The 23,444-nt window shown below is 43.7% G+C and overlaps 1 protein-coding gene across 1 annotated transcript; it reads left to right on the forward strand.

Annotated features, from left to right (window-relative positions):
• Positions 1-94: 94 nt before the first annotated feature.
• On the forward strand, positions 95-22,363 carry megf8 (multiple EGF-like-domains 8). The gene is made up of 44 exons (XM_044358532.1): positions 95-574; positions 1,306-1,495; positions 1,650-1,813; positions 1,901-2,110; positions 2,254-2,434; positions 2,778-2,866; positions 3,048-3,261; positions 3,373-3,556; positions 3,968-4,113; positions 4,212-4,322; positions 4,437-4,588; positions 4,744-4,845; positions 5,025-5,172; positions 5,551-5,714; positions 6,126-6,329; positions 6,547-6,744; positions 8,036-8,296; positions 8,398-8,516; positions 8,629-8,760; positions 9,024-9,137; positions 9,319-9,402; positions 9,979-10,218; positions 10,353-10,537; positions 10,732-10,951; positions 11,189-11,429; positions 11,558-11,690; positions 12,598-12,848; positions 13,017-13,127; positions 13,243-13,361; positions 13,510-13,747; positions 13,842-14,013; positions 14,258-14,421; positions 14,554-14,689; positions 14,781-15,012; positions 15,131-15,257; positions 15,355-15,565; positions 15,957-16,171; positions 16,259-16,454; positions 16,565-16,733; positions 16,899-17,091; positions 17,178-17,348; positions 17,488-17,618; positions 18,518-18,650; positions 19,104-22,363. The coding sequence occupies exons 1-44, from the start codon at positions 551-553 to the stop codon at positions 20,595-20,597; spliced, it is 8,673 nt and encodes a 2,890-aa protein (XP_044214467.1). The 5' UTR covers positions 95-550; the 3' UTR covers positions 20,598-22,363.
• The last annotated feature ends 1,081 nt before the right edge of the window (positions 22,364-23,444 follow it).

Raw genomic sequence — 23,444 nt, forward strand, 5'->3', positions numbered from 1 at the left:
TACATAACTGCCTTCTTGTGGATCAGATCCAGATGTTAAACGTTGTTTCCCTGCTCCACTAGATGGCAGTGGTGGGTCGTAACTCGCAGTGCTGTCTGTCTTTTGTGTTGGCAACCACCGGTTACTGCCGCTAGCTGCCATAAACACCAAAACAACGGGCATCTGTTTGTAAGATAGACCGCAGAAATCGCGTCGATGCTGTTAAAGGGCTTCGTTATTTAGCTGGCAGGCCTTTCCTACTATGTAGTAACCGAGTTTTAGAAACATAACTTAATCCGTAATTAATACTACGTAGTGATGAATTACTCTCCGGAATCACTTTATCCTGACAGATTTTGCAGTCACTGACGATTGCGCATCTGGATTTGACTGAGCTTGCTAATGCTAAAGCTAACAAGCTAGCATTAGCCAGTGGTTGCCCTCTGCAGTGATTCCGAATCACTAGCTACCAGCTAATTTAGCTTGTTGTCAGTCTTGAGTAGTCACCGACGACAATTTAGCTCATGTGGTAGCTAGCGATAAAAAAGGGTCGCTGAAAATGTAAATTACCATGGGGCCAAAGAGACGGGAACTGGTAAGTGTGATAATGCAGAAGTGCAGACCAGCCAGCTAACGGTATTCCGTTAGCTAGTTTAGCTTAGCAGCCTTTTACATTAGCCTTGTTGTGATAGCCTGCGGAGATCCCCTTATTGCTGATACTAGATTGTTTATGCTGTAGCTAGTTGGATGTAAGACACGCAATTAATAAACACTATGTTGGTCTATCTTATGCACGTATATACTTGTGTGAAAACCTTTTGTTTACGGTTTTGTTTGTGGGTTTAGTGCACTGGAAGTGAGCTACTGTAACGGTATGTAGGGCTAGCGATTTCTAACTAGCTCCATCAGCCAGTATTTTTTTACAGGTTGCGTCCCGTTCTGGTTTTGCGTATCAACTATTGTAATTTGAGGCTGTTTATTTCGGCAGTGTGAATGGCGTAGCAGTTTACAGCAGTTCATGTTGACTGAGACTTGAATCTTGCAGTGAGATCGATTAGCTAAGAGACAAGATCATTATGTAAATAGTCGGTAGTGAAGTTGTTTATGGGACCACCATCTGCATGACTCTTTGATCTTCAGTACAAATAATTCCATATATCCTGCTGGACTACTTCCTTTGTCTTGTGTGATAGATCTAGTGTTAGTTCACCTGAAGACTATATGATACTGCTGCATTCTTATTTATTTATTTATTTGTTGCATCTATGTGTCTGTTAGGACTCACATCCAAATGATTCAATTTACTTTTTTCTCTCCATCATTCAGGCTGTGCCAGTGATGGCCTCACCCCTCCCCGTCTCCTTCATCCTGGTGGTTCTGCTCTTTGCTGAGTCACCTGTGTGCCATGCAGGGGACTGCAAGGGCCACAGGCAGGTGTTGAGGGGACCACCAGGCTACGTCACAGATGGACCAGGAAACTACTCTGTCAATGGGAACTGCGAGTGGCTAATCAAAGGTATTATGAACAAAGATAATGTCTTTTGTACAGGAAAACTGTTGATTATACAAGTTACCTTGTAAGCTATAAATTGTTAGTTTCATAGCAGAAGTGAGTACAAGTTTAAAACTAATCACACTTCTTAATTTCCCACCTCTTTTATATCTTCCAGCTCCCAGCAACAGTCATCGCATTGTCTTGAATTTCACCTTCATGGACACAGAGTGTACCTATGATTACCTGTTTGTGTATGATGGAGACTCCTACCAGAGCCCTCTCTTAGCCAGTCTGAGTGGCAACACTCTGCCGCAGCCGATTGAGGCCAAGTCTGGCAAGGTAACCAATTAAGAAATGATGAGTGAAACTCTAGAGCATTCCAAGTATGGTTATGTTTACTTTGTGTTCTTTTTCTTCTTGTTCCAGATGCTGCTTCATCTCTTTAGTGATGCTAATTACAACCTCCTGGGCTTCAATGCAACCTACACCTTCTCTTTGTGCCCTGGAGCCTGCGGTGGTCATGGCCGCTGTGATTCATCTACATCAAAGTGCCAGTGCCATCAGGGTTGGGGAGGAGCAGCTTGTACAACCCCCCTGTGTTCCCAGGCTTGCTCTGTGCACGGCCAGTGTGACAAGGTAAGAGTAAGGAAGGGGGATGGTTGAATGAACACACAAAACAAAGAGTCTTAAATGAAAGAGTCACTCATCTCGCAATGAATAAGTCCTGAGACGTCGATCATTGATCTTAAACTATTCTAACTCTCCATGTTTTGTCTCAGAAAGGAGAGCGTTGTCTGTGTAACTCAGGCTTCCTGGGTCACAGCTGCCAGCTTGGTCTCCATGATGACAGCGGGGCGGGGCAATGGTGGCGTGTAAGCGAGGGAAACCCCTACACCCCTCCCAGGACAGGTTCTGCTGGCGTGTATCTGTCCTCCACCGGAGCCATGTACTTGTTTGGCGGTGAGAGTGACACACTTTGCTTTTCTACTGATGTTGTTGTGATATTTATTGAACAGACCCACCGTCCATCCAATTTTTGCAACACACTATTTGTAAGTTAATGGTCATTAAATCTTGTGCAGATTTATTAAATTCTTGTAACACTGATTATAACATGAACAAACACCTGTTTTAGGGGTTGAATTTCAACGAACCTCAGAATGAATTTATTTGTTTTAGCTGCTGTGCTTTATTTGACTTCTTGTCTTATCTGATATCTGTTAGTGTTTTTGACAATTAATGACAACGATCTTTATTATTATATTATTATTTTTAATATTATTTATATTAATTTTTCCCCCAGGGTTTGACCTGAACAGAGCTCTTGGTGACTTGATCAAGTACAACTTCACATCCAACCAATGGGAAAGCAGGTCTTATGGTCACTCTCCTGTAAGTGGTTTGAGGACACACACACACACACACACACACACACACACACACACAGAGTTTTTGCCTCTGATTTAATCTGATTACTGACCAACTCTGTCTATGTATTATAAGTATTCACAATATTTTTCATTCCCTTCCTTCCTTCTGTTTTGCACTCTTTTCGACTTTCCTATGTTGTTAGGTGGCTCGTCATTCCCACACAGCTGTAGAGTGGATGGGTAACATGGTTATCTTTGGTGGAGAGCTAGCCAACGGCTCATTGGCCAGTGATGTCTGGATGTACCGGCCACTGCAGGATGACTGGCAGCAGCATGGCTTTTCATATTCACGTGGCGCTCCTAAACTGGCCAATCACGCCGCAGCTGTAGTAGACAGTTACCTCTATGTATTTGGTGGTGGGTTTCTCATTATATTTTTACCTTACAGTCTGTGTTTGGGTTGGAATACTTGAGCATTAAATTATTGTCTACGCAGCATCTTACCTTTTCTCCCGCTTTATTTCCCAGGTCGCACTGAAGAGGATATGTTTTCCTCCTCTCTATTTCGTTTTGGTCTGCACGGCTCTGGACGGTGGGAGATTGTTCAGTCCACCGGTGGGAAGCCCCCGGCAACCGCTGGTCACTCCATGGTGTTCCACAGCCCTTCCAGGACGCTGCTGGTCTACGGAGGCCACAGGCCTACCACTGCCAGGTATACACCCTCTCCTACATGAGCACACTGGATACAATAATACACTCACAGCCAGTAAGAACAGGGTGAGAAGATGAGGACTTTGACATATATCCAAATTTGATACACTTTTATATCTGGTCAGTTGGTGTGTTTGGAGGACTGCAGATGTGACATTTCTGTGTGTTCCTGCATACACAGAGTGAAATGTAAACTTTTTGTCCCATTTGATTAGATCAGATAAAAGTCAAGTGATTCCTGTAGGCAAACTTGTTAAATTAAGCAATCCAGAAAACGATAAAGATAAGAATAGCAGAGGTAGAAATGATTTAAAATAATAAAAGAAGTAGTCATCAATAGAGTATTTTGACTCTAACAAGTAAAAATACATACATTGTCTTTATTGATACTAACCACTGTCTGTTTTTCCAGGTTTAGTGTGAGGGTGAACAACACCGACGTTTTCCATGTGGACAGACGGTTTTGGACATCTTTCCGTTCCCGTTTCCCAGCAACAGGCCCCAGAGAGAGAGCCTTCCACTCAGCCACCGTCATTGGAAATTACATGGTGGTCTATGGTGAGCATAGTGATCGAGGAAACCAGCAGACAAAATCCATTCTATTCAGTGCTCTCCAGTTTACATTTATCTCTTTTCTTCCTGCCTTTTTCTCCCAGGAGGGAATGTACATATTCACTACCAAGAGGAGAAGTGCTATGATGAGGAGATCTTCTTTTACCATTTGGGCTGTCATCAGTGGGTGTCTGCTGGGGAGAGATGGTCACTCAGTGAGTTCCTACAGAGTGCATCTTCTGTCACAACTCTCACACAGCCCAGTTTTCATCTGTAATTACTTTCTTGTTACTTGCACAGTGCCTACAAAACTTTCATTTCTTTCTAAGATGGGGATGCTGTGAGGGGGCGATACTCACATGTTGCTGCTGTGATGGAGGGACGAGTGCTGCTGGTTGCTGGGGGTTACAGTGGCGTTGCCCGTGGAGACCTTGTGGCTTACAAAGTTCCTCTGTTTGTCAGTAGTGATCAAGGAGATAGGGTGAGTGAAAGTGTCATAAAACAGGAATTCATATCATTGGCAAATTTGCATAAGCTGCGTGAAAACCATCTGTGGGAGAAAGAATGAGAAATTGTGTTATATGAGCAACTAGGGAGAACTAAATTGTTTTTTTTGTGTGTGTGTTGCTTTGCCAGGATGCTTTTTGTGCTGAGGCACTAGACGAAAGTATGTGCCTGAAGAACCCCGCGTGCAGCTGGTGTGAAGGCCGATGCAGAGAATATGAGCCCACTAACCCGGTAAGATTTCCCCTAGCACAATCTCTGTCTTTCATAATCCATTCAAGTTTATAGTATAGTAAATATATTATTCTTATACTCATTCCCACATCATCAGACACAAAACATTTTTCCCACTTTGATGTTTCTGGTTGGATGTCTGTCTGTTGTAATTGATTATCCCTGTTTTTTGTTCACAGTGCGGCAGTACTGGTTGCCTGGGCCTGGCACGCTTTCTGTCTGACTGCCAGTCCTGTCTGGTGTTCAGTGGCACTCCAGCCTCTCTGGCCCGTGCCCCTGGTGAATTTGGCTGGTGTGTTCAGAATGAGTCCTGCCTGCCAGTGTCAGGTGAGACCCAGGGAGGGAGGAAGGAGGGCAGAAGAGAAGGGCTGAGTCTCAGACTAAAGAAAAGATGTTGGGAGTTGACATGGGAGGGACTAGACTCATGTTGGGCGCGTGTCAGAGATGAAACACAGTGACTTGACTATACCCAGCTGAGATTGGACAGGCTACTCAGACCATGATCTGACTTGCCTGTTCAATCACATACTTCCTGTGGTGCAGTGAAATCAAGTTGTTTCACTCCATTTGGACACACGTCAAACAAGAGTCGCTCATCACACTCGTTTCAGTACAGTAGTACACTTTAGGAAGCTGCTGTATTATGAGATTTTAAGAGGTCAGATGTGTTCCTTGTGTGCTGACCTCTCCCTCTCGGTCTCACAGAGCAAAGTGCGTGCCGTGTGGACCAGATCTCAGGGGCGTACGGCTGGTGGGGGGAGCGTACCCTTTTCCTAACCTCCCTCCACTCCTGTCGCACCGAGAACTATGTCCCGGGACTGCACCTGCTCACCTTCCAGCACCCCCGCAACGACTCCCAGCCTGACAAGGTACGGAGTCCAAATCTCAAGTGGTTACTGTACTAGTTGTGGTTGTAACTCCTTCCCTCTCTGCTTATACTTATCCCTCCTTCCTTCCTCCAAAATTGCTTTGACACTTTAACTCCACTGCAGGTCTCCAACCCGCATATTATGAATTTTATGATTGTTTCTCCTTTAATGTACTTTTCTAATTTGTGCTCCTGGCTTTTTATCCTCTTGACTCCAATGCTCACTTTTCTTTTCTTTTTTCTTTTTTCTTTTTCTCTGTCTGTTTTGCAATGCACTCATAGAGAGGATTCCTTTTTTTTTAAGTAGTTTGTCAATCTTGTGGAGCAGTTTGTAGAGAATAGTGCTTCTGTTGATGTGTTTCCACTTCCATCCACCCTCCACTATCCTCCACCCTCCTCACCCCTTCGCCAGGTGTCAATCCTCCGCAGCACCACCATCATCCTTAGTCCCACCACAGAAATGGACGTAGCCCTACAGTTCAGGGGCTTCATCCACCCATTGTGGGGGGCCCCTCCACCTGCACCCCCTCCCACTGAGACTGTCTCCATGTGGGCTCGCATCCAGAGGCTCCACTTTGAGGCTCGAATGGCATCAGGGCCAAACTCCAGCCAACTGGTGAGAAAAACTGCATCTTAACACTTTTTTTTTTTTAAACAAATTGCTCATCTGGAATTGGGCGGGGCTGACAGGATTTGTTGTACTAGACTAATTTCATTTTCACCTCACACAATTTAGTGTTTAGCACTTATTTATTGCCATTTTTACTTAACTGTTCCCCACTTTTTTTTGTCTCTAATTCTCATCATGCATCTTTAACCTGTTGGCTGAGCAGGAGGTAGTGGGTCGTTGGGCAGCGCAGCAGGAGAAAGAGTCAAAGCTGCTTACTCGCACAGATGGGAGTAGACTGTTCTCTAACCTGACCAGGGGCAACCATTACCTCGTTCAAGCTGAGGGATACCTTAACAACTCAGGTTCAGGACAGACCAGTGAGATGGCCCTGACCTGGAACAGAACACTGCCTGGAGGGAGTGTGAGTCCTGGTTTATTCTACATTAGTAGTGAAAGTTAAAAGAATTAAAAGTTTGTTGTCTGTCAAGTGCAAAAGCACTTGTCAGTAGAGCAATAAGTGCATGTGATGTATGTGCATTTTTTTAGATGTATTTAAAATAATATGTGTAATCTGTTAAGAGTAGAGTGGGTCATTCTGGAGAAAGACCCAAACAAATACAACCCTCCCTTCATCCTCCTTCAGAAGCTCCACCCCCCCAAATTCATGGACATGCATTGCCAAGGCAACAACCAAAAGAGAAATATGGAGGAATCCAGAGCGATGCGTCAGTTGTAGAGTCACTTCTGTTCCTCTCACACATTACCATGAGCAGAACAAAATTTTTGTCTTATGTGAACACAACAGTCCATCCACACTCTGCAGCCTCCCCACTTCTCACTCAACCTGTATACAGCGTCTCTGTCCACAGAACCAATTGTCTGTCAGCTGCAGCTGCTGGGGAGCTGCGAGGACAGCAGCCGGACAAACTGCCTTCACCAGGCTGACTGACAGCAGAAATTTACTGACCACTGCATGTCAGCCCCACGGGAAAAAATCGACAGTGTTTGCATTTATTGATTTATTGATACGGTTAATAAGTTCAACACATATACAGTGGGATATTTGTGTGATTTAAACAGCTGCCTGCTCAGATTATGCTTCACTAAACACCATAGAAACAGACTTGTAGCGTAAAAAAATGTGGGGGGTCTCCATGAGACTGTCTCAGATTCAGTGTGGATTGATACAGTTAATAAAATTATTACAATTATGAATGGAAGCATATCTGTTGTGTGAGAAAACACTTTCACAAACTCTCTCTCTCTCCAGTTTGCCAGCCCTCCCCCTCCATTCAACAGGTGCTGGAGACGGGAGACTGTCAAGTTCTCACACAGACAGCTGCTCTGATGACTTCCCCCTGTCCTGTGCACAAGCACAATTGTCCCCTGTTGCTGATATGCTGGAGTAGTGTTGTGTGGCTCAGTGCGAGCCACTTTGTTGGTTTCCCATTTACAGAGCCAGGGCTGTGTATGAACACCGGATTTTTTTTCAGCGCACACAAAGAACAGACAGCTAGACTGTGAAGAGATAGATATTCGCTGAATTTGACAAAAAGTGTCTTGAACAATATTTCTCCAGAATCTCTCACTCTACCTTTAACACTTTAAATCCCACAAAATAAGATATGTCACACAATGAGTTGTCTTCAGTAAAACTAAAGCTTAACTCTAACCTCATGCCCTCTTTCCCCCCTAACTTACTTTTCCTCTAGGAGATCTCCTTCCTGTTCTTAGAGCCGTACCGCTCAGGTACCTGCTCAGGGTACATGTCCTGTTTGGCCTGTCTATCCGACCAGTCTTGCGGTTGGTGCCCGACTTTGTCCCGCTGCCTGCTGCGGGACAGCCCTGACCTCGAGCTCTGCCCTGAGGGAGAGAAGGGAGAAGGAAAGGGAGAAGCACAGCGCCATCTGCTGCTGGCACCCCAGCACTGCACCTTGTGTGAAGAGTACAGAGACTGCTCCGCTTGTACTCAGGTACATCACAGATAACGCTGAGTATTAACATATGGTGTCATAATGCTGCTAATATTATAAAGCTTAATACATAGTCATGCAAAGCCGACTTTGGTCTGCAGGACCCTTATTGCGAGTGGCAAATAAACTCCAGCAAGAAAGGCGACTACCAGTGCAGTCGACGAGGAAGACTAGACGGATCCATACGTGATCCAAGGGGGTGTCCTAAAGTCTGCAACCAGTGAGTTGAATAACTATTTTTAATACAAGTAATAACAGACCATACAACAAGATTTAAACAGAGCCTACAACTCACCCTTATTGCCCCCCTTTTTTTCTTCATCTCTTCAAAGGAGGAAGACTTGTGGTGAGTGCCTTTCTAACTCCAGCCAGTGTGCATGGTGTGAGTCAGCCCAGGCCTGCTTCTATTTTGCTGCCTACCTGACAAAATACCCCTATGGAGAGTGCAGGGACTGGTACGACAGGTAAAATAAGGACATTTTTTTGTTATATTTTTCAATGCACTTAACTATTTGCAATTGCACAGTTTCAGTTTCCTGCTTTCTTGTTTGTTTGGTGATTTAAGCATAAACATAGTACACTCACATTACTCAAAACAAGACAAAGTGCTGACAACATTTTTAAATGTAAGGGATTGTTTGTGTAATTAAATATATTCTGTCTGTAAGTGAGTTAAAACCCACTTTAAAAATCTAATATTCTGATTCTTAATTCTTTTGCTCGTCAGTGTTCATTCGGTTCCCCAGTGTAAGCAATGTTCAGCTTTAAACACCTGCACAGACTGCCTGCGAACATTTCAGTGTGGCTGGTGTGGTGACTACAATAATCCCACAATTGGAAAGTAAGTATTGCAAACTTGTAACAGTACTTTGACAAATACACTGTAGAAAGAAAATACATATAGTGCAATGCATTACTATTGCAGATAAATAAGTCTGTTGCAGAATTACTGAATGTTAAACATCATTGTTTTTGTTGGAATTTTCTTGTATTTATTCAATGTTTTCCACCTATTTTTCCAGATGTCTGAGGGGAGACTGGGCTGGAATGGATGACCCCTCGGTGTATAACTGCAGTGTGGCTGTGGCTGAAGCTCGAGCAGCAAAGTAAGATACCTCTTATTGCACCGTCACCACAAATGCAGAAAGCTTTCTGTAAGCAGATGACGTTTTCTTACAATACAAGTGTTTTTGTTTTTTGGGTAATGTTATATTTTAAATAATGTGGGTGAAGTGTTTCCCACATAATTTATGTGTGGTAGTTTAGTTCTTGGAGTGGAGGAGGTTCTTAACTTCAAGTTATACAATGCATTAATAAATTTGAGTATAACAGTGTAAGCCAGAGCGCACCATTGCGATAATGTCCTCCTTAAAACATAGAATGTCCTGTTAGTACAACCTTCCTGTGCCCAGCTGTCCATAAAATCAAGGCAAAGTCAAAAATGTTACCAGGTGGCTGGGTTTTACACTTTACAAGCTGTATCAACATTTATTTTGTGAGTGAGCCATTCTCCAAAAGGAACCATTAGGTGTTACCTTGTAAACATGCATTGCAAGCTGGACTGTGTGTTGTAGCTAGATAGCGGTGGAATACTGAAGTAGCTCTAATAGGAAAACAGTACATTCAGGATGATGATTCAGGATCTTCTGCAACTATCACTTTCTCCTTGTCCTGCTCTTCAGCCCTGAGCCCCAGACCTCGGCCCCACCGCGACCCCTGGAAATGGAGATGGAACTGGAGCACCTGGATGACGAAGAACAAGATGCAATCTGGTCCTATCCTGCCTGCCCTGACGTAGAGGAATGTAGGTTGGGTCTCCACAACTGTCACCCTTTTGCCACCTGCATCAACACCCCCACCTCCTATGAGTGCCACTGTGAGAGAGGCTACACAGGGGATGGCACTTTGCACTGCAACCAGACGTAAGAGTGGTCATTTAAAATGTGTTCTTCTTCATCTCACTGTTTTTCACAATCTTACCTGCCTGGATTGATGATGTGAATCTAGGAGAAAGAACTGAAAAAAAACAACCCAACTTAATTTCCTCCTCCCGCAGGTGCTACAATGAGTGTCGTGAGGGTCAATGTAGTGGCAGTCCACGGTTTGAGTGTGAATGTTCCCTGGGTTGGACATCTGACCCTGCCACTCTGGTTCTGAGTGGTGTTGAATGTGATGTGGACTGTGGCTGCAACTTTCATTCCACCTGTATTACTGCACCAGGGATCTGTGATGAATGCCAAGGTGAGACTTTAATAGGTGGCTTATTTGAATAGCTTGTTGTCAGTCATCTTTTGTTTTTAACTCGTACTGAACCAGGCCAACATAACCAGCCTCTTTACAGCCTTATTGGGAGATTTTAAATTTAAATTGTATTCACAGTTCATAAAACTCAAACTGATTGAAATATCCTCTAACACTCTTGCTCTGTCTTTCAGACTGGACAACAGGGCCCCACTGTGAGCACTGCCGTCCAGGTAGCTTTGGTTCAGCTCTCGCTGGCGGCGGCGGCGGCGGCTGTGTGCAGTGTGAATGTAATGGCCATGGCGACCCTCTCCGAGGCTACTGCCACAACCAGACAGGCCAGTGCTACTGCACACATAACACTCAGGGACAACACTGTGAGTCCTGCCTCCCTGGTTACTATGGAGACCCCAGGTAAGGAGATCTTCCTCATATACCATGACTGTAATGCACGCTTTTCAGTTATTTTCTGTTTCTGTGCTGATATAAAACAGTGTTGAATAAACAAGTGGAGATTATAATGTAATGTTGAAAAATGCAAACATTGTGGAATAATCTTTCAGTGAATTTTTTAAATACTTTCTCATTCTTTCATCACAATCTAAATTACTTTTATCATGGTCTAGCCTAACATCTCACTCTCTCCAATAGGAACAATGGCACATGTTACCGCCAGTGCCAGGGTCGTTCTGTGCTGTTGTCTTCCACCTCCTCCTCTGCCATTCCTCTCTCCTCTTCCCTGGGATGGAGAAGTGGCACAGAGGGGAAAGGAGGACTTTCTCATTGCTTGTGGGTCCTGTCTGTGACTGAGAACCTGGCACCCTGTCTACCCAGACAGCTTTGTCCCCCTGTAGCCCTCACTCTACACCCAGACTCCCATACACATTGTAAAGTGAGTACAAACACAACCTGATCATGCACACAAGCACATATGCAAATTAACACGTTAGCTGTGCCACGGCATAAAAAATGGTTGGTATTTCAGTAACTGGTCTCCCTTACATCTCTTTTGTTTTGTAGAGCTCCTATGTCTATGTGTTTGATGGCCTTCCCCGTTTTCTGGGCAATGGAGTCGTGCATTCAGATCACAACCTGATTGGAGCATTTTGTGGCACCACAAGGACTCAGCCTATCACAGTTGAGGCCACTTCAGGTATCTCTCCATGAATTAATTCACAAAAACATTTTGCCAGGAGAAATCCACTTTGAGATAAAACTTAGTCTGTTACAGTCTCACTTAACAAACTTGATCCAGTTAAGTAGTAGGGATAGTAAAGTCCGCCCGACCCACCTTCAAGGGGGTTGCAGTGACGTCTCGCTGGCAGGGCTGACTGTGGCCAACCCGAGACGACCCCCTTTCTCCCCCTCAAACAAGCGCGTGTTGCGAGACTCAATTCTCAACTGTCAGACTTAATGCCTGTACTGGAGACCAGAGAGAAAGACGTTTTTAAAATTCTCTGTGTTCACCTTTCAGTACTTTGGTAGCTGCTAACTGAATTTCTGTGGTTGGAAGTTTAGTTTCTCTACTGCATTCCTGTTTGTATTTTCAGATATCTGCTTTATTTTACTGTTTCCTGCTCGCATTCAGCGGTCCAGGAGTCCTGTTAAGTTACTGCTGATGGAAACCCAACGTTTCCTGCTTTTGCTGCTTCATATGAAAAGCTTTTAAATAACAACATAACTTTTATTGTCAAGAATTTATAGGAAATGAAATGTGTTTATCCACGGTTTTACAGCCCTTCCTTTGACCACTAGTCACCGCGCGGCGCACTTCCTGGGCGCTTGAGTAAACAGCGCTAAAGAGGGTGCTGCTTTTAAACATCATCGCCTCAAGACAAGCATGTCATCAGTTAAAAAGACACCTTCAAGCGAGTAGCCCTGTTATAATGGAGATGTAAATCTCTCCCATGCTGTGCTGACACGCAGAGTCAAACAGAGTCAAGCCAAGCCAGTACATGTGTATGGAAAAGGGCTATTAACCTAATCTGACTATTTGCAGTAACCAAGTTGTAGAGGGTGCGTAAACTGACATACTGTTGTATTTTTTCCTTCACCACCAGGTGTGATCTCAGTCTACTTTGAGGCCAACGTGTCTTCAAACAAACCTCAAGGCTTCAATGCATCTTTCTGGGTGCGGCGGTGTCACCAGAGCTCTGATGAGGGTGAAGAAGGGTCACCTGTATGTCCAGGTGGAGCCCTTTGCCAAGGGGGGCTCTGCCAGTGCCCTCAGGGATACGGAGGACCCCACTGCGACCGGCCCATGTGTCCTCAGGATTGTGGAATAGCAGAGGGAAGAGGAACTTGTAATATAGTAAGAAGGGTGGCAATTCATATCGAGAAGTTTACATTTTGGTTTTATTTTGCATCTTTGGTCACAACTATTAAAGTAATTAAGGTTTAAAACTCAAGGATTTTGAAATATAAAAAAATGAGAAAACATTTTTGTCAGTTGCTAATCAACATATTTTGGTTGTCTCAGTCTCTTGGAGTGTGTGTGTGCTCAGACAGCTGGGCTGGCTCAGACTGCTCTGTTCCTCGGGACTCCAACAGCCTGGTCTGGGAAACACTGCTGGACACACAACTGACAGTGGTAGGGGCAGAACATAGCTACACAAATACAAAAAACACTCTAACATGTGCGCAATTCATTAATTTCACACCCCAGCACACACTATCACACATTTATAAACATTCTTGCTCCACAGAACCAGGCCCACAGGTTCCTCCATAGGATGGGCCATTCCCTGGTGTCTGGACCTCAGGGCAACCTCTGGATGTATGGAGGACTCTCTCTGTCAGAGGGCATTCTTGGAAATATCTACAGGTAGGAGTAACCCAAGAGTGTAAATGTTAATGCCAAAGCCTTTTCACGTTATGAAACTTTATAGGTGTTATCATATTATATTTATACTGTATCATGTAATTAACTGTCTATATGTGTATAATAACACATTTTCCCCATGTTGGTTCAGATATTCTGTGTCAGAGCACCGTTGGACGCAAATGTTGACAAGTTCTGTAGAAGAGGGCTCTACTCCCAGCCCTCGTTATCACCACGCCTCTGCACTGCTGAGCAGTCATGACTCTGGCTCTGGCAGCCATGGAGCCAGTCACAACTTCATGCTGGTGGTGGGCGGTGTCACTCAAAACGGTGTTGCCATGGATACCTGGAGTCTCAATCTCAGCAGTTTAGTTTGGAGAGAACACAAGGTTAACATTAGACTTATTGTGGAAAAATAAAATATCTGCAAAATCTGAAGTTATTTTACATCTAACAAATTTCTTTTTCTTATACCTCTGACAGAGCACAGTGCTGCCCCCATTGGCCGGTCATACTTTAACTGTACGTCGAGACTCCTCTGTGCTGTTGATAGGAGGTTACTCCCCAGAGAATGGCTTCAACCACCATCTGCTGGAGTTCAGCCCTCATACTGGAAACTGGACCATTGCCCCCCACATTGGCACACCACCTACAGGTATTTGAGGCCTTGTGTTTATCAAGGCTTGTAACAATTTTTACTCAGTGACTTAATGACTGATGCACGTCATACAAAAATACAACAGTAGTTCTTCTTCTTGTCTAAGTCAGTATTACATTTTGAAAATGTGAAAAATAGACAGCAAAAAAATAAACAGCCGTTATGTTGAGGCTCCTCTCGGCACGTTCTGTGAGGGGTTTTTGTATTGAAACCTATTTTGTCTTATGTGTCCTTGTCTCAGGTTTATATGGCCACTCAGCAGTCTACCATGAGCAGACTGATGCCATCTATGTCTTTGGAGGCTACCGTTTTCACGTGGAGACTGTGGAGCCCTCAGGAGAGCTTTACAGTCTGTACTACCCGAACCTCACCTGGTCTCTGTTGGTCCCCTCACAGGGCAATAAGGTAAGAAGCTGACTTCATCTTGGCTCTATCACCCTTTCAAAGGTCAGTAAATTAGACAAGCCAAGCATTCTGTCAGTCCACTGCATAGAGATAACTTATCTGCTTCTGCTGTATCTTCTCTTTGCTATGCAGCCCCTGTCACGTTTCTTCCACGCTGCAGCCCTGATGAAAGACACTATGGTCATCGTTGGGGGGAGGACAGAAGCAGAAGACTATAGTAACTCTGTGTCTCTGTACCAGATCAACTGTAACACCTGGATACAACCAGGTGGCTGTCTTGATGTCTCTCTGCAGCTTCAATTATCATCAAATTATAAACGACCACACCATAACATCACCGCTTTCGTCTCTTCTCTCAGGCTCAGCCATAGGAGATCCAGTTAATCGTTCAGTATCTCTTGCCATGACGAGCTGGGGCGGCCGTCTCTTCCTGTCAGGAGGCTTCAATGGGGTCACGCTGGGACGACTCCTAACCCTAACTGTGCCCTCTGACCCCTGTGCGCTGCTGCCTACTCCGGAGGCCTGCAACACCACCACAGGCAGCTGCATTTGGTGTAGAGGAACCTGTACTTCTTCTGATACTGCTGAGAGGTAATGCATTTGACTGAAAGCAACTCTGTAAATAAGTACATTGTTTTTAAGCTTGGGGTTATGTGCAGCTACTAATACGTCACACCATCCACTCAATTCTCTCCTACCCCTCCATCAGAGTGGGCTGTTCCACTGGTCAGTCTCCCTGTTCCCCGACCCCTCGTCAGCCAGACCAGTGCCGCAGACTTAAGACCTGCAGCGAATGCCTCGCCAGACACCCCAAGACATTCTCCAGTCCAACACAGGTAACATATAACACCCCAACTCAACCACCCTCACTAACTAAAAGAGAGATGAATCCTATCTGTTAACTGAAATCTTTTCTTGATTTTAAATTTTCAGCCCGCTCTACAGTGTAAGTGGTGCACGAACTGTCCAGAGGGGGCCTGTATCAGCAGCTCTGTTAGCTGCACATCTGAACATGACTGTCGGATTAACCAGCGAGAGATCTTCCTGTCCAGCAACTGCACCGAAACCAGCTGTGAGGCTTCCGACTGCCCCAAGTGCACTGCTTCTGGAAAATGCATGTGGACTCGCCAATTCAAACGCACAGGTACGAAGAGATTTGAAGAAATTATGAATTTTAATACAAATTACTAAATGCTTTTTCTAATTTTCAGTTTGTAGTTGAAAATAGATAAGAAAAAAACATTAAAAACACTAGTAATTATTATTCAGTAATTATGATCACCACACCTAGTAGCATGTGGATGAATTATGATCTTATCTACATGCCCTTCCAGCCACTGAGATGAAAAGGGCTGTTTCTGATACACACACAAAGATATAAAAAATGTGACGTTGTTTTTGACTGCAAAAGGGATGACTGAATGTGATTTTAGTGATACTTCAACATTTCAGTTAAGTTTTGGTAATCAAGGCTTATTTTTTCTACGGAAGTGTTCCAATAGGCCAAAAAACTGACTGTGTTGTCATTTTTCCAGGCGAGACAAGGCGCATCCTGAGCGTGAACCCCACCTACGACTGGACATGTTTCAGCTATGCCCTGCTCAACGTCTCACCCATGCAGGTGGAGTCATCTCCCCCTCTGCCATGCCCTCCTCCCTGCCACACTCTCCATAACTGCAGCCTCTGTCTGGGGTCCAGAGGCTCTGACGGGGGCTGGCAGCACTGTGTGTGGAGCATGGCTCTGCAGCAGGTAAGATTGCACTGCTCGAGTATTTATGTGTGTGATTTTAATAAAAGCATGTTCATGTACCAATAACCTCTCTCCCCCTTTCTGTAGTGCATGAGTCCATCTTTCGTGCCCCTGCGATGTGAAGCGGGTCAGTGTGGTCGTCTGCTCTCTGGGGGGGACTCCTGCTCTCCCCAGTGCTCACAGCTCACCCAGTGCTCCCAGTGTATTGCCAGACCTCAGTGTGGCTGGTGTGCTACGCGCGGGGGCAATGGGGCTGGACGATGCCTGCAAGGAGGACTCGATGGTGAGAAATATCTTCGCTCAAAGGAGCTGAGGATGGTAGAGTGTAACAAGTTCAATGCTACATTATTCTGATCCCTGTTTTGCTCACGTCTCTCCACTCTCTTCTCCCAGGTGTGAGTGAGGGCGTTTGCCCCCTGAGAAACAGCAGCTGGTCTTTCCTTCACTGTCCAGAAGAGGACGAGTGTGCAAATGGCCATCACCACTGTAACAGCACCCAGGACTGCCATGACCTACCCCAGGGATACCACTGCACCTGTAAACAGGGTTATATACTCAGCAGGTGAGGTCACTTGTCACTGGTCAGCTCCTTTGAAAGATTTTATCAGTATTTCCATTCAGCATTCGTACTGCAGGCTCTGAATACATCAGGACAGTTAAAAGATACTGTATTTATTATCACAATACAGATTTTACCCAAGTTTCTTTTGTTTTTCCTTCTGTTTAGTGTTTCCGGTCAGTGTGAGCCAGTTTGCGCACAGGGCTGTGTGAACGGGACATGTGTGTCACCAGGAGTTTGTCAGTGTCACTTTGGCTTTGTGGGGGATAATTGCTCCTCTCAGTGCAGCTGCAACAAACACAGCAACTGTGCTGGTGTTAACAAACCAGATGTTTGCCTTGAGTGCCACAATAACACCATAGTAAGTGCTCATATCACAATGCGTGCACATACTGTAAACACAGTCACATTCTTAGGTTAATGATTTCTCCTTTCCCCCGATTCCAGGGTAAGCACTGTGAGAAGTGTAAGCCTCTGTTTGTGGGCTCTGCCAAGGGAGGTGGAACTTGTCGTCCCTGTCGGGAGTTTTGCAGGGGAAACAGTGCTGTGTGTCTATCCCGGGATGAACATAAGAAAGCCCTTGATAACCCACGGCTCTTCCCCCTCGACCCCAACAGCGTAAGTGTCTGCCATCCTCCTGATTCTATGTAAAAACAAGTACACTAGCAAGTGTGCTTACTCTTATGTCTTGGGCACTGTCATCTTTCTAACTCCTTGTCAAGTTTCAGAGGTCCATATCTGTTTGTCCCTTTATCAGATTGAGAACTGGGTGTCAGAGGGTCCCACAGAAGAGAATGCCGTGTGTGTGAGTTGCCAAAACAACAGCGTGGGGGACAAATGCGAGAGTTGCCTCAGTGGCTACTTCCTACTGCAGGGGAAGTGTGAGAAGTGAGTGACGTTTGCTGCTCAGCAGTTAGTGTTGGTGCTGACACCAACAATTTTAAACCTTAATGTGTTTTCTTAATATAGGCTGTTACATGCTGTAATAAGGCTTTTATGAATTTATTCATAAAGTCATTTTTAGTCATTTTGGGTAAACACATTGCAGGTCCTATCAGACATGATCTCATCAACATACAGTGTCACTGGAGTAAGCACCGATTGCATTCATTCATGTATTCTTTATGAATTATTGTTGTGACATGAATGCAACAAAAAAGTTGCATGTATTTGTCTATCTTTAATCCATTGATAGTGAAGCACTTTCAACATATATTTTATCCAGTATTTTTATGGTTTTAATCACCGTGTACATTTGTTTTTGAAGAGGACAAGACCTCTGTGGATAATCCAGCTCCCAGTAGAAACCTACTGAACGTCTGGATCTTAAGTTATTGGAGAGACAAGCTGAGCAAACGTTAGCAGCAGCTCAGCTGACAGCTCCTACCGGGCGTCCTGTGCCAACTGAACAGTGTCAGAAAAACACTGATCTTTAACGTGAAACTGCTCTATTCAGTGTTTTTATCTGTTTTAATCACTGATCTGATTGTTTTGGAGAGGAGGAGACCTCTGCTGATAATAAAAAGTTTGTTGTTTAACAATGAAGACAAAAACTCCCATGATCCCATGCTACTTCACACCATCATCACACTCCGTCTTTTGTTATTGTTTTGATTGAGAGAACCCTAGCAGCTGAAATTACATATTGTGCATTTAAGAAGTTGTATTTTTCTACTATTATTATTTTTATTATTATTATTTCTCTATTTTACTTTACCCTTTCAGTCTCACTACTCTGTTTAGATTTTCTGCTCTTTAGAGTTTGAATTTCCTCCTCTTAATTGCAGGTGTCAGTGTAATGGTCATGCAGACACATGCAATGAACATGATGGCACAGGTTGCCCGTGCCAAAACAACACAGAGACCTCTTCGTGTCTCAGCAGTCCTCAAAGTGACCGGAAAGACTGCTACAGGCAACAGGTATGTACATGTTGAAAGTTATTTTAAACTTTTCCGCATTAATAAAAGCTATATTTAAAATTGAAAAAGTTTTAAAGTAGGCAACCATATGAAGATGTGAATAGTGTTATTTTAAGTATGGATTATTTGTTTAAAAACCTGTATGGTGTTATTTTTCACACCAAAGTAGCCCTTTAAACCTCATTTTGTTTCATTTATTTATTTAATTCATTTACTTGTGGCTGGCCTGTGTACAGCCTAGTGGTCATTAGGAGTCATGGCAATATCTACAGATAACATTCTTTGCACATCATGCTTGGAAATGTAGGATCTGGGTGAAAACATGTTAATAAATGAACCCTTTTTTAAGAATATAGAGCTTTTTTGTGAAAATCAGTAATAAAGAAAAATAATGCACCTTAACCATACCGCAGTATGGCTCATGTTTTTTTTTCTGTTTTAAATTTCATTAAGTGTGCAAAGTGCAAAGACTCCTTCAATGGCACACCGGTGAACGGGCGTCAGTGCTACCGTCAGTTCAACGTGGACACAGAATGCTGTTTTGACCCGACGTCCCAGACAAACTGCTTCCATGATCCCACCATCCGCAACCTGCCAAGGGGGCGCACTGTGTTCTTCGCTGCCCAGCCAAAGTTCACCAATGTGGACATTCGGGTCACAATTGATGTTACTTTCGGTGAGGTGGAAGTGTATGTGTCCAACTCTCATGACACCTTCATTGTGGATGTGGACCGGCAGACAGGGATTCACACCATCAAAATTGAGGAGGAATCAGTGACTCGGGGAACAGCAACTGGGACAGACAAGGATTCACCTCCTTCCCCTATGAAGGTCAACGCCTCGTCCGGTCTTGGGGGTCCCATGCTTTCCCACACCCCATTGCAGCTGCAAGCAAAACCCGCAGGAGCAGAGAGAGAAATTCGAGGGGAGCGCGCTGAAGGGCTCATCACCTACATTACTGTGTGGAAACCACAAACAGTGCTCATCGTCCATGGTGTTCGGGATCGTGTGGTCATCACCTTCCCTCACGAGGTGCACTCCCTGAAATCCAGCCGCTTCTACATCGCTCTGAGAGGTGTGGGGACCGGGCAGAGGCAGGGAGAATCCCAAGGCCTGCTGTTTCTGCGACAGGACCAAGCCCACATTGATCTTTTTGTCTTCTTCTCAGTTTTCTTTTCCTGCTTTTTCCTCTTCCTGTCCGTCTGTGTCCTCTTGTGGAAGGTTAAACAGTTCCTAGATTTCCGTCGGGAGCAGCGTCGCCACATCCAGGAGATGACCAAGATGGCGTCTCGGCCCTTTGCCAAACTCACCATATACTTGGAGCCGGAGGAGCCTCAGCTCATCTACCTGCCTTCATCTGGTGGAGGGGTGGGTGGCGGCACTGTATCTCTTGCTCATGCACGCACAAGCAAGTTAGGGGGAGTGGTGGTGGGCCAGAGGGGCAGGGCAGGAGCTGTCTCCTACAAACATGACCCAGGCTCCGGGCCCACAGCCCACCACCACCATCACCTCACCCTAGGTGGCGGGGGCAACAGTGGCCAGCACCTACCGCTGCACTACCTAAACACCCACCACTATGCCAGCACCACTGCTGGGACCCCGGCCTCACATAATCACCACCCATCCACATACAGCGGCTACCAGCACTTTTGCCGCTCTGACCCCTTCCTGTCTCAGCTCATGGGCTTTTCCTATTCCTCCTTTAAAGTAGGGCCCATCACCCTGGAGCCAACAGATGACGGCATGGCTGGGGTGGCCACTGTCCTCTTCCAGCTTCCTGGGGGTGTATTGGCTCCAAATCGTGCCTGTTTGGGCTCCGCACTGGTTACTTTGCGTCAGAACCTGCAAGAATACTGTGGCCACGGCAATGGAGGTGGGCACCCAGGGGCAGGTGCAGGGCGTAAGGGGCTGCTTGGGCATCAGCACCTGACCACTATGGCTATGTAGGGAAGCGAAAAAGATATAAATGAAAGTAGACAGGAATAAAAAAAGAGATGGGATAAATCTGTAAAGTATTTGATATATAATAAATTAATTTTTTTGAAAGAAACATAGCCGCAAGGCAAAGATTAAGTCCAAAAGAAACAGTTATGTTAAGAGTCAGGTGTGAGCATTTTGAACAGAGTTGTACATACACTGTATAATGAATTATTAAGTGTCTTTTATTGTATTATGTATTGCTATACTGTATTTCAGTGCTTCACATGACCAAGCCGGCTGTCTTTAGAATGCACTACAACTGCTATACGTATCAACAAAACAATGTCACATCTTGTCTGTGATCACTAAAGAGGTATGAGCACGTTCAACAGTCAGTCTCATACAAAGGCTGAAGCTGAACTGTTGTTAAAATTCTTTTCATTGACCAACAGAGGTGTTGGACCTCTGCTCACTTTGGAACCAACATGTGCTTTATACCCCAAAAAGTGACAATCAAAATTGCCATTGAGAACAAGAGACTTATGCATAATGTGCAAGATTTTGATTGTCAGCGCAGGGAAAAAAAAAATCAAAGTTGCTTGTCAGATGGTTTTTATATCAGTCGATATGAGTGATTTATAATTGTAACTCAATATATGGCAGGCTTCTAAGCTACATGGTTATGTTAAACAGACTCTTGAGTATATTTTTGCATATTCATTCACCTGCTCTGTTACATTGTTGTTATTTGTTTTTCTGCTCATTTGCCTTCACTTCTTGCCTTGTCTGTGAGTCAACTGGCTTACACTTAATACTTGTGTTAATGGAAATGTGTGGTGCAGGTCCTGGAAGATGTTATAACAATAACATATGTTACATTTTTGTTTCTGTACAGTTTCTGTGAAAAAAAAAATGAAGGATAATGTTTTCAATCTTCAGTTCCTGACACTATAATAATGTAATTACACAACAGAACTCGTCCATTGAATGAAGAAATTATGTGTCCTTTTGCAACATGCAATTACATTTTCTTCATGTGAAATGTATGTTTGTTTGGCTAGTTTTGCTGGACTGCTTTCTTCAGGCAACTTGTCTGCTTAGATGATTGTATTAACCAATCATAGATACAGTTTGATTAAAAAAAAAATAATGATTGGACACGGCAAAAAAAAAATTACAATATATGGAAAATATTACTACAATGAAATTACAATGATAATGGAAATAGTTTCATTAGAACGTTCTCCTGGTGAGAGACTTTGGGAAGATTTGACAGCATTTTAATGGCAAAGAGACTGAATTACATGTTCATTGGTGGGTGTTGATGTTGGTATGTTTTTGTTTTCTCTTTTCCTTTTTGCACTGCATGGAGGCAATGAGCCCCATTATTCATGTGAAACACTAAAAGGCAATGCCGTCCAGCCTCAGTGGACGGATGGCACACAGTGTGATGGAGGAACTCAGAATGGTGCTACTGGATTTCTATCAAATGAAAAAGATTTTCTCATTAACTGAGTACTCAGCATATTTAAGCAAACTAAAGCTCAATTAAATACTGTCACTATTTATAGCAGCCCCTCCCTCCCCCCCACACAAATAAGCATTAATACTGTTTTATTTTGGTTTTTTGTCTTGTATCTGTGTGTTTTTTTTTTTTTTTTTTAAACATACTTTATTTTTGTACATAACTTTTGTTGTGTTTTGTTTTTTGTTTTCAAAGAAGGGAACAGTGTTGTACAGAAGATTGCGTTAAAGAGTCAGATAAAATAAAGTCTGTGGAACATAACTGTCAATTTTTGTGTTGATGAGAAATCATGTGCAACTAAATTCACTGATGAGAGAAATCTATGACTATTAGTTGATTAAAGAAGACTTACCAAAGCTTTACCAAAGCTTTACCAAAAAGGAAAGTTTTAAGCCTACTCTTAAACCCAGAGAGGGTGTCTGCCTCCCAGACCGAAACCGGAAGATGGTTCCACAGGAGAGGAGCCTGAGCCATTCAGAGTAGCTAATATCACTAGATAATGTGTTTCTAAGGTGTTTAGGGCCAAGCACAATAACTTCAGTTTTGTCTGAGTTTAATAGCAGAAAATTGCAGGTCATCCAGGTCTTTATGTTCTTAAGACAAGCTTGAAGTTTAGCTAACTGATTGGTTTCATCTGGCTTTATTGATAAATATAATTGAGTATCATCTGCATAACAATGACAATTTATGGAGTGTTTCCCTAATAATATTGCCCAAAGGAAGCATATATAAGGTGAATAGTGTTGGTCAATCCATTGAACCTTGTGGAACTTTTGCGTGCATGGAGGATTCATTGTTAACGTGTACAAACTGAAATCGATCTGATAAATAGGACTTAAACCAGCTTAATGCAGTTCCTTTAATGCCAATTAAATGTTCCGGTCTCTGTAATAGGATGTGATGGTCAGTGGTGTCAAATGCAGCACTAAGACCTAACAAGACAAGTACAGAGAGAAGTCCTTTGTCTGAGAGAAGTCCTTTGTGCGGAAAAAAGGGAGACAATCATTTGTAAGTACAGAATTGTGAATTTCTATTATATAGGTAATACCTCAGATCTACCGTAGGCAAATTAGCCAATAAATTAATTACTTATTATTGTGATCTGTGGCAGACCACAGTATAGTACTGCATGCTTGCATTTGTCTTACAGTTGATGCTGCATCTTTCTAGTGCACCTGCCTTTAATTGAACAATAGTTAAGAGTGTAATTTGGACCAACAGTTTGCTACTTAATAGATCCTAAAATACAAAGACTTTATGTGATGTTTAAAATAATTCTTTAATGACATCATTTAAACAGAAAAAGCGGTGAAATTTAGGGTGATTTTTTGAAATTTTGTATATGTTGA

This window comes from Thunnus albacares, chromosome 8 (assembly GCF_914725855.1).
Source record: "Thunnus albacares chromosome 8, fThuAlb1.1, whole genome shotgun sequence".
NCBI lineage: Eukaryota > Metazoa > Chordata > Actinopteri > Scombriformes > Scombridae > Thunnus > Thunnus albacares.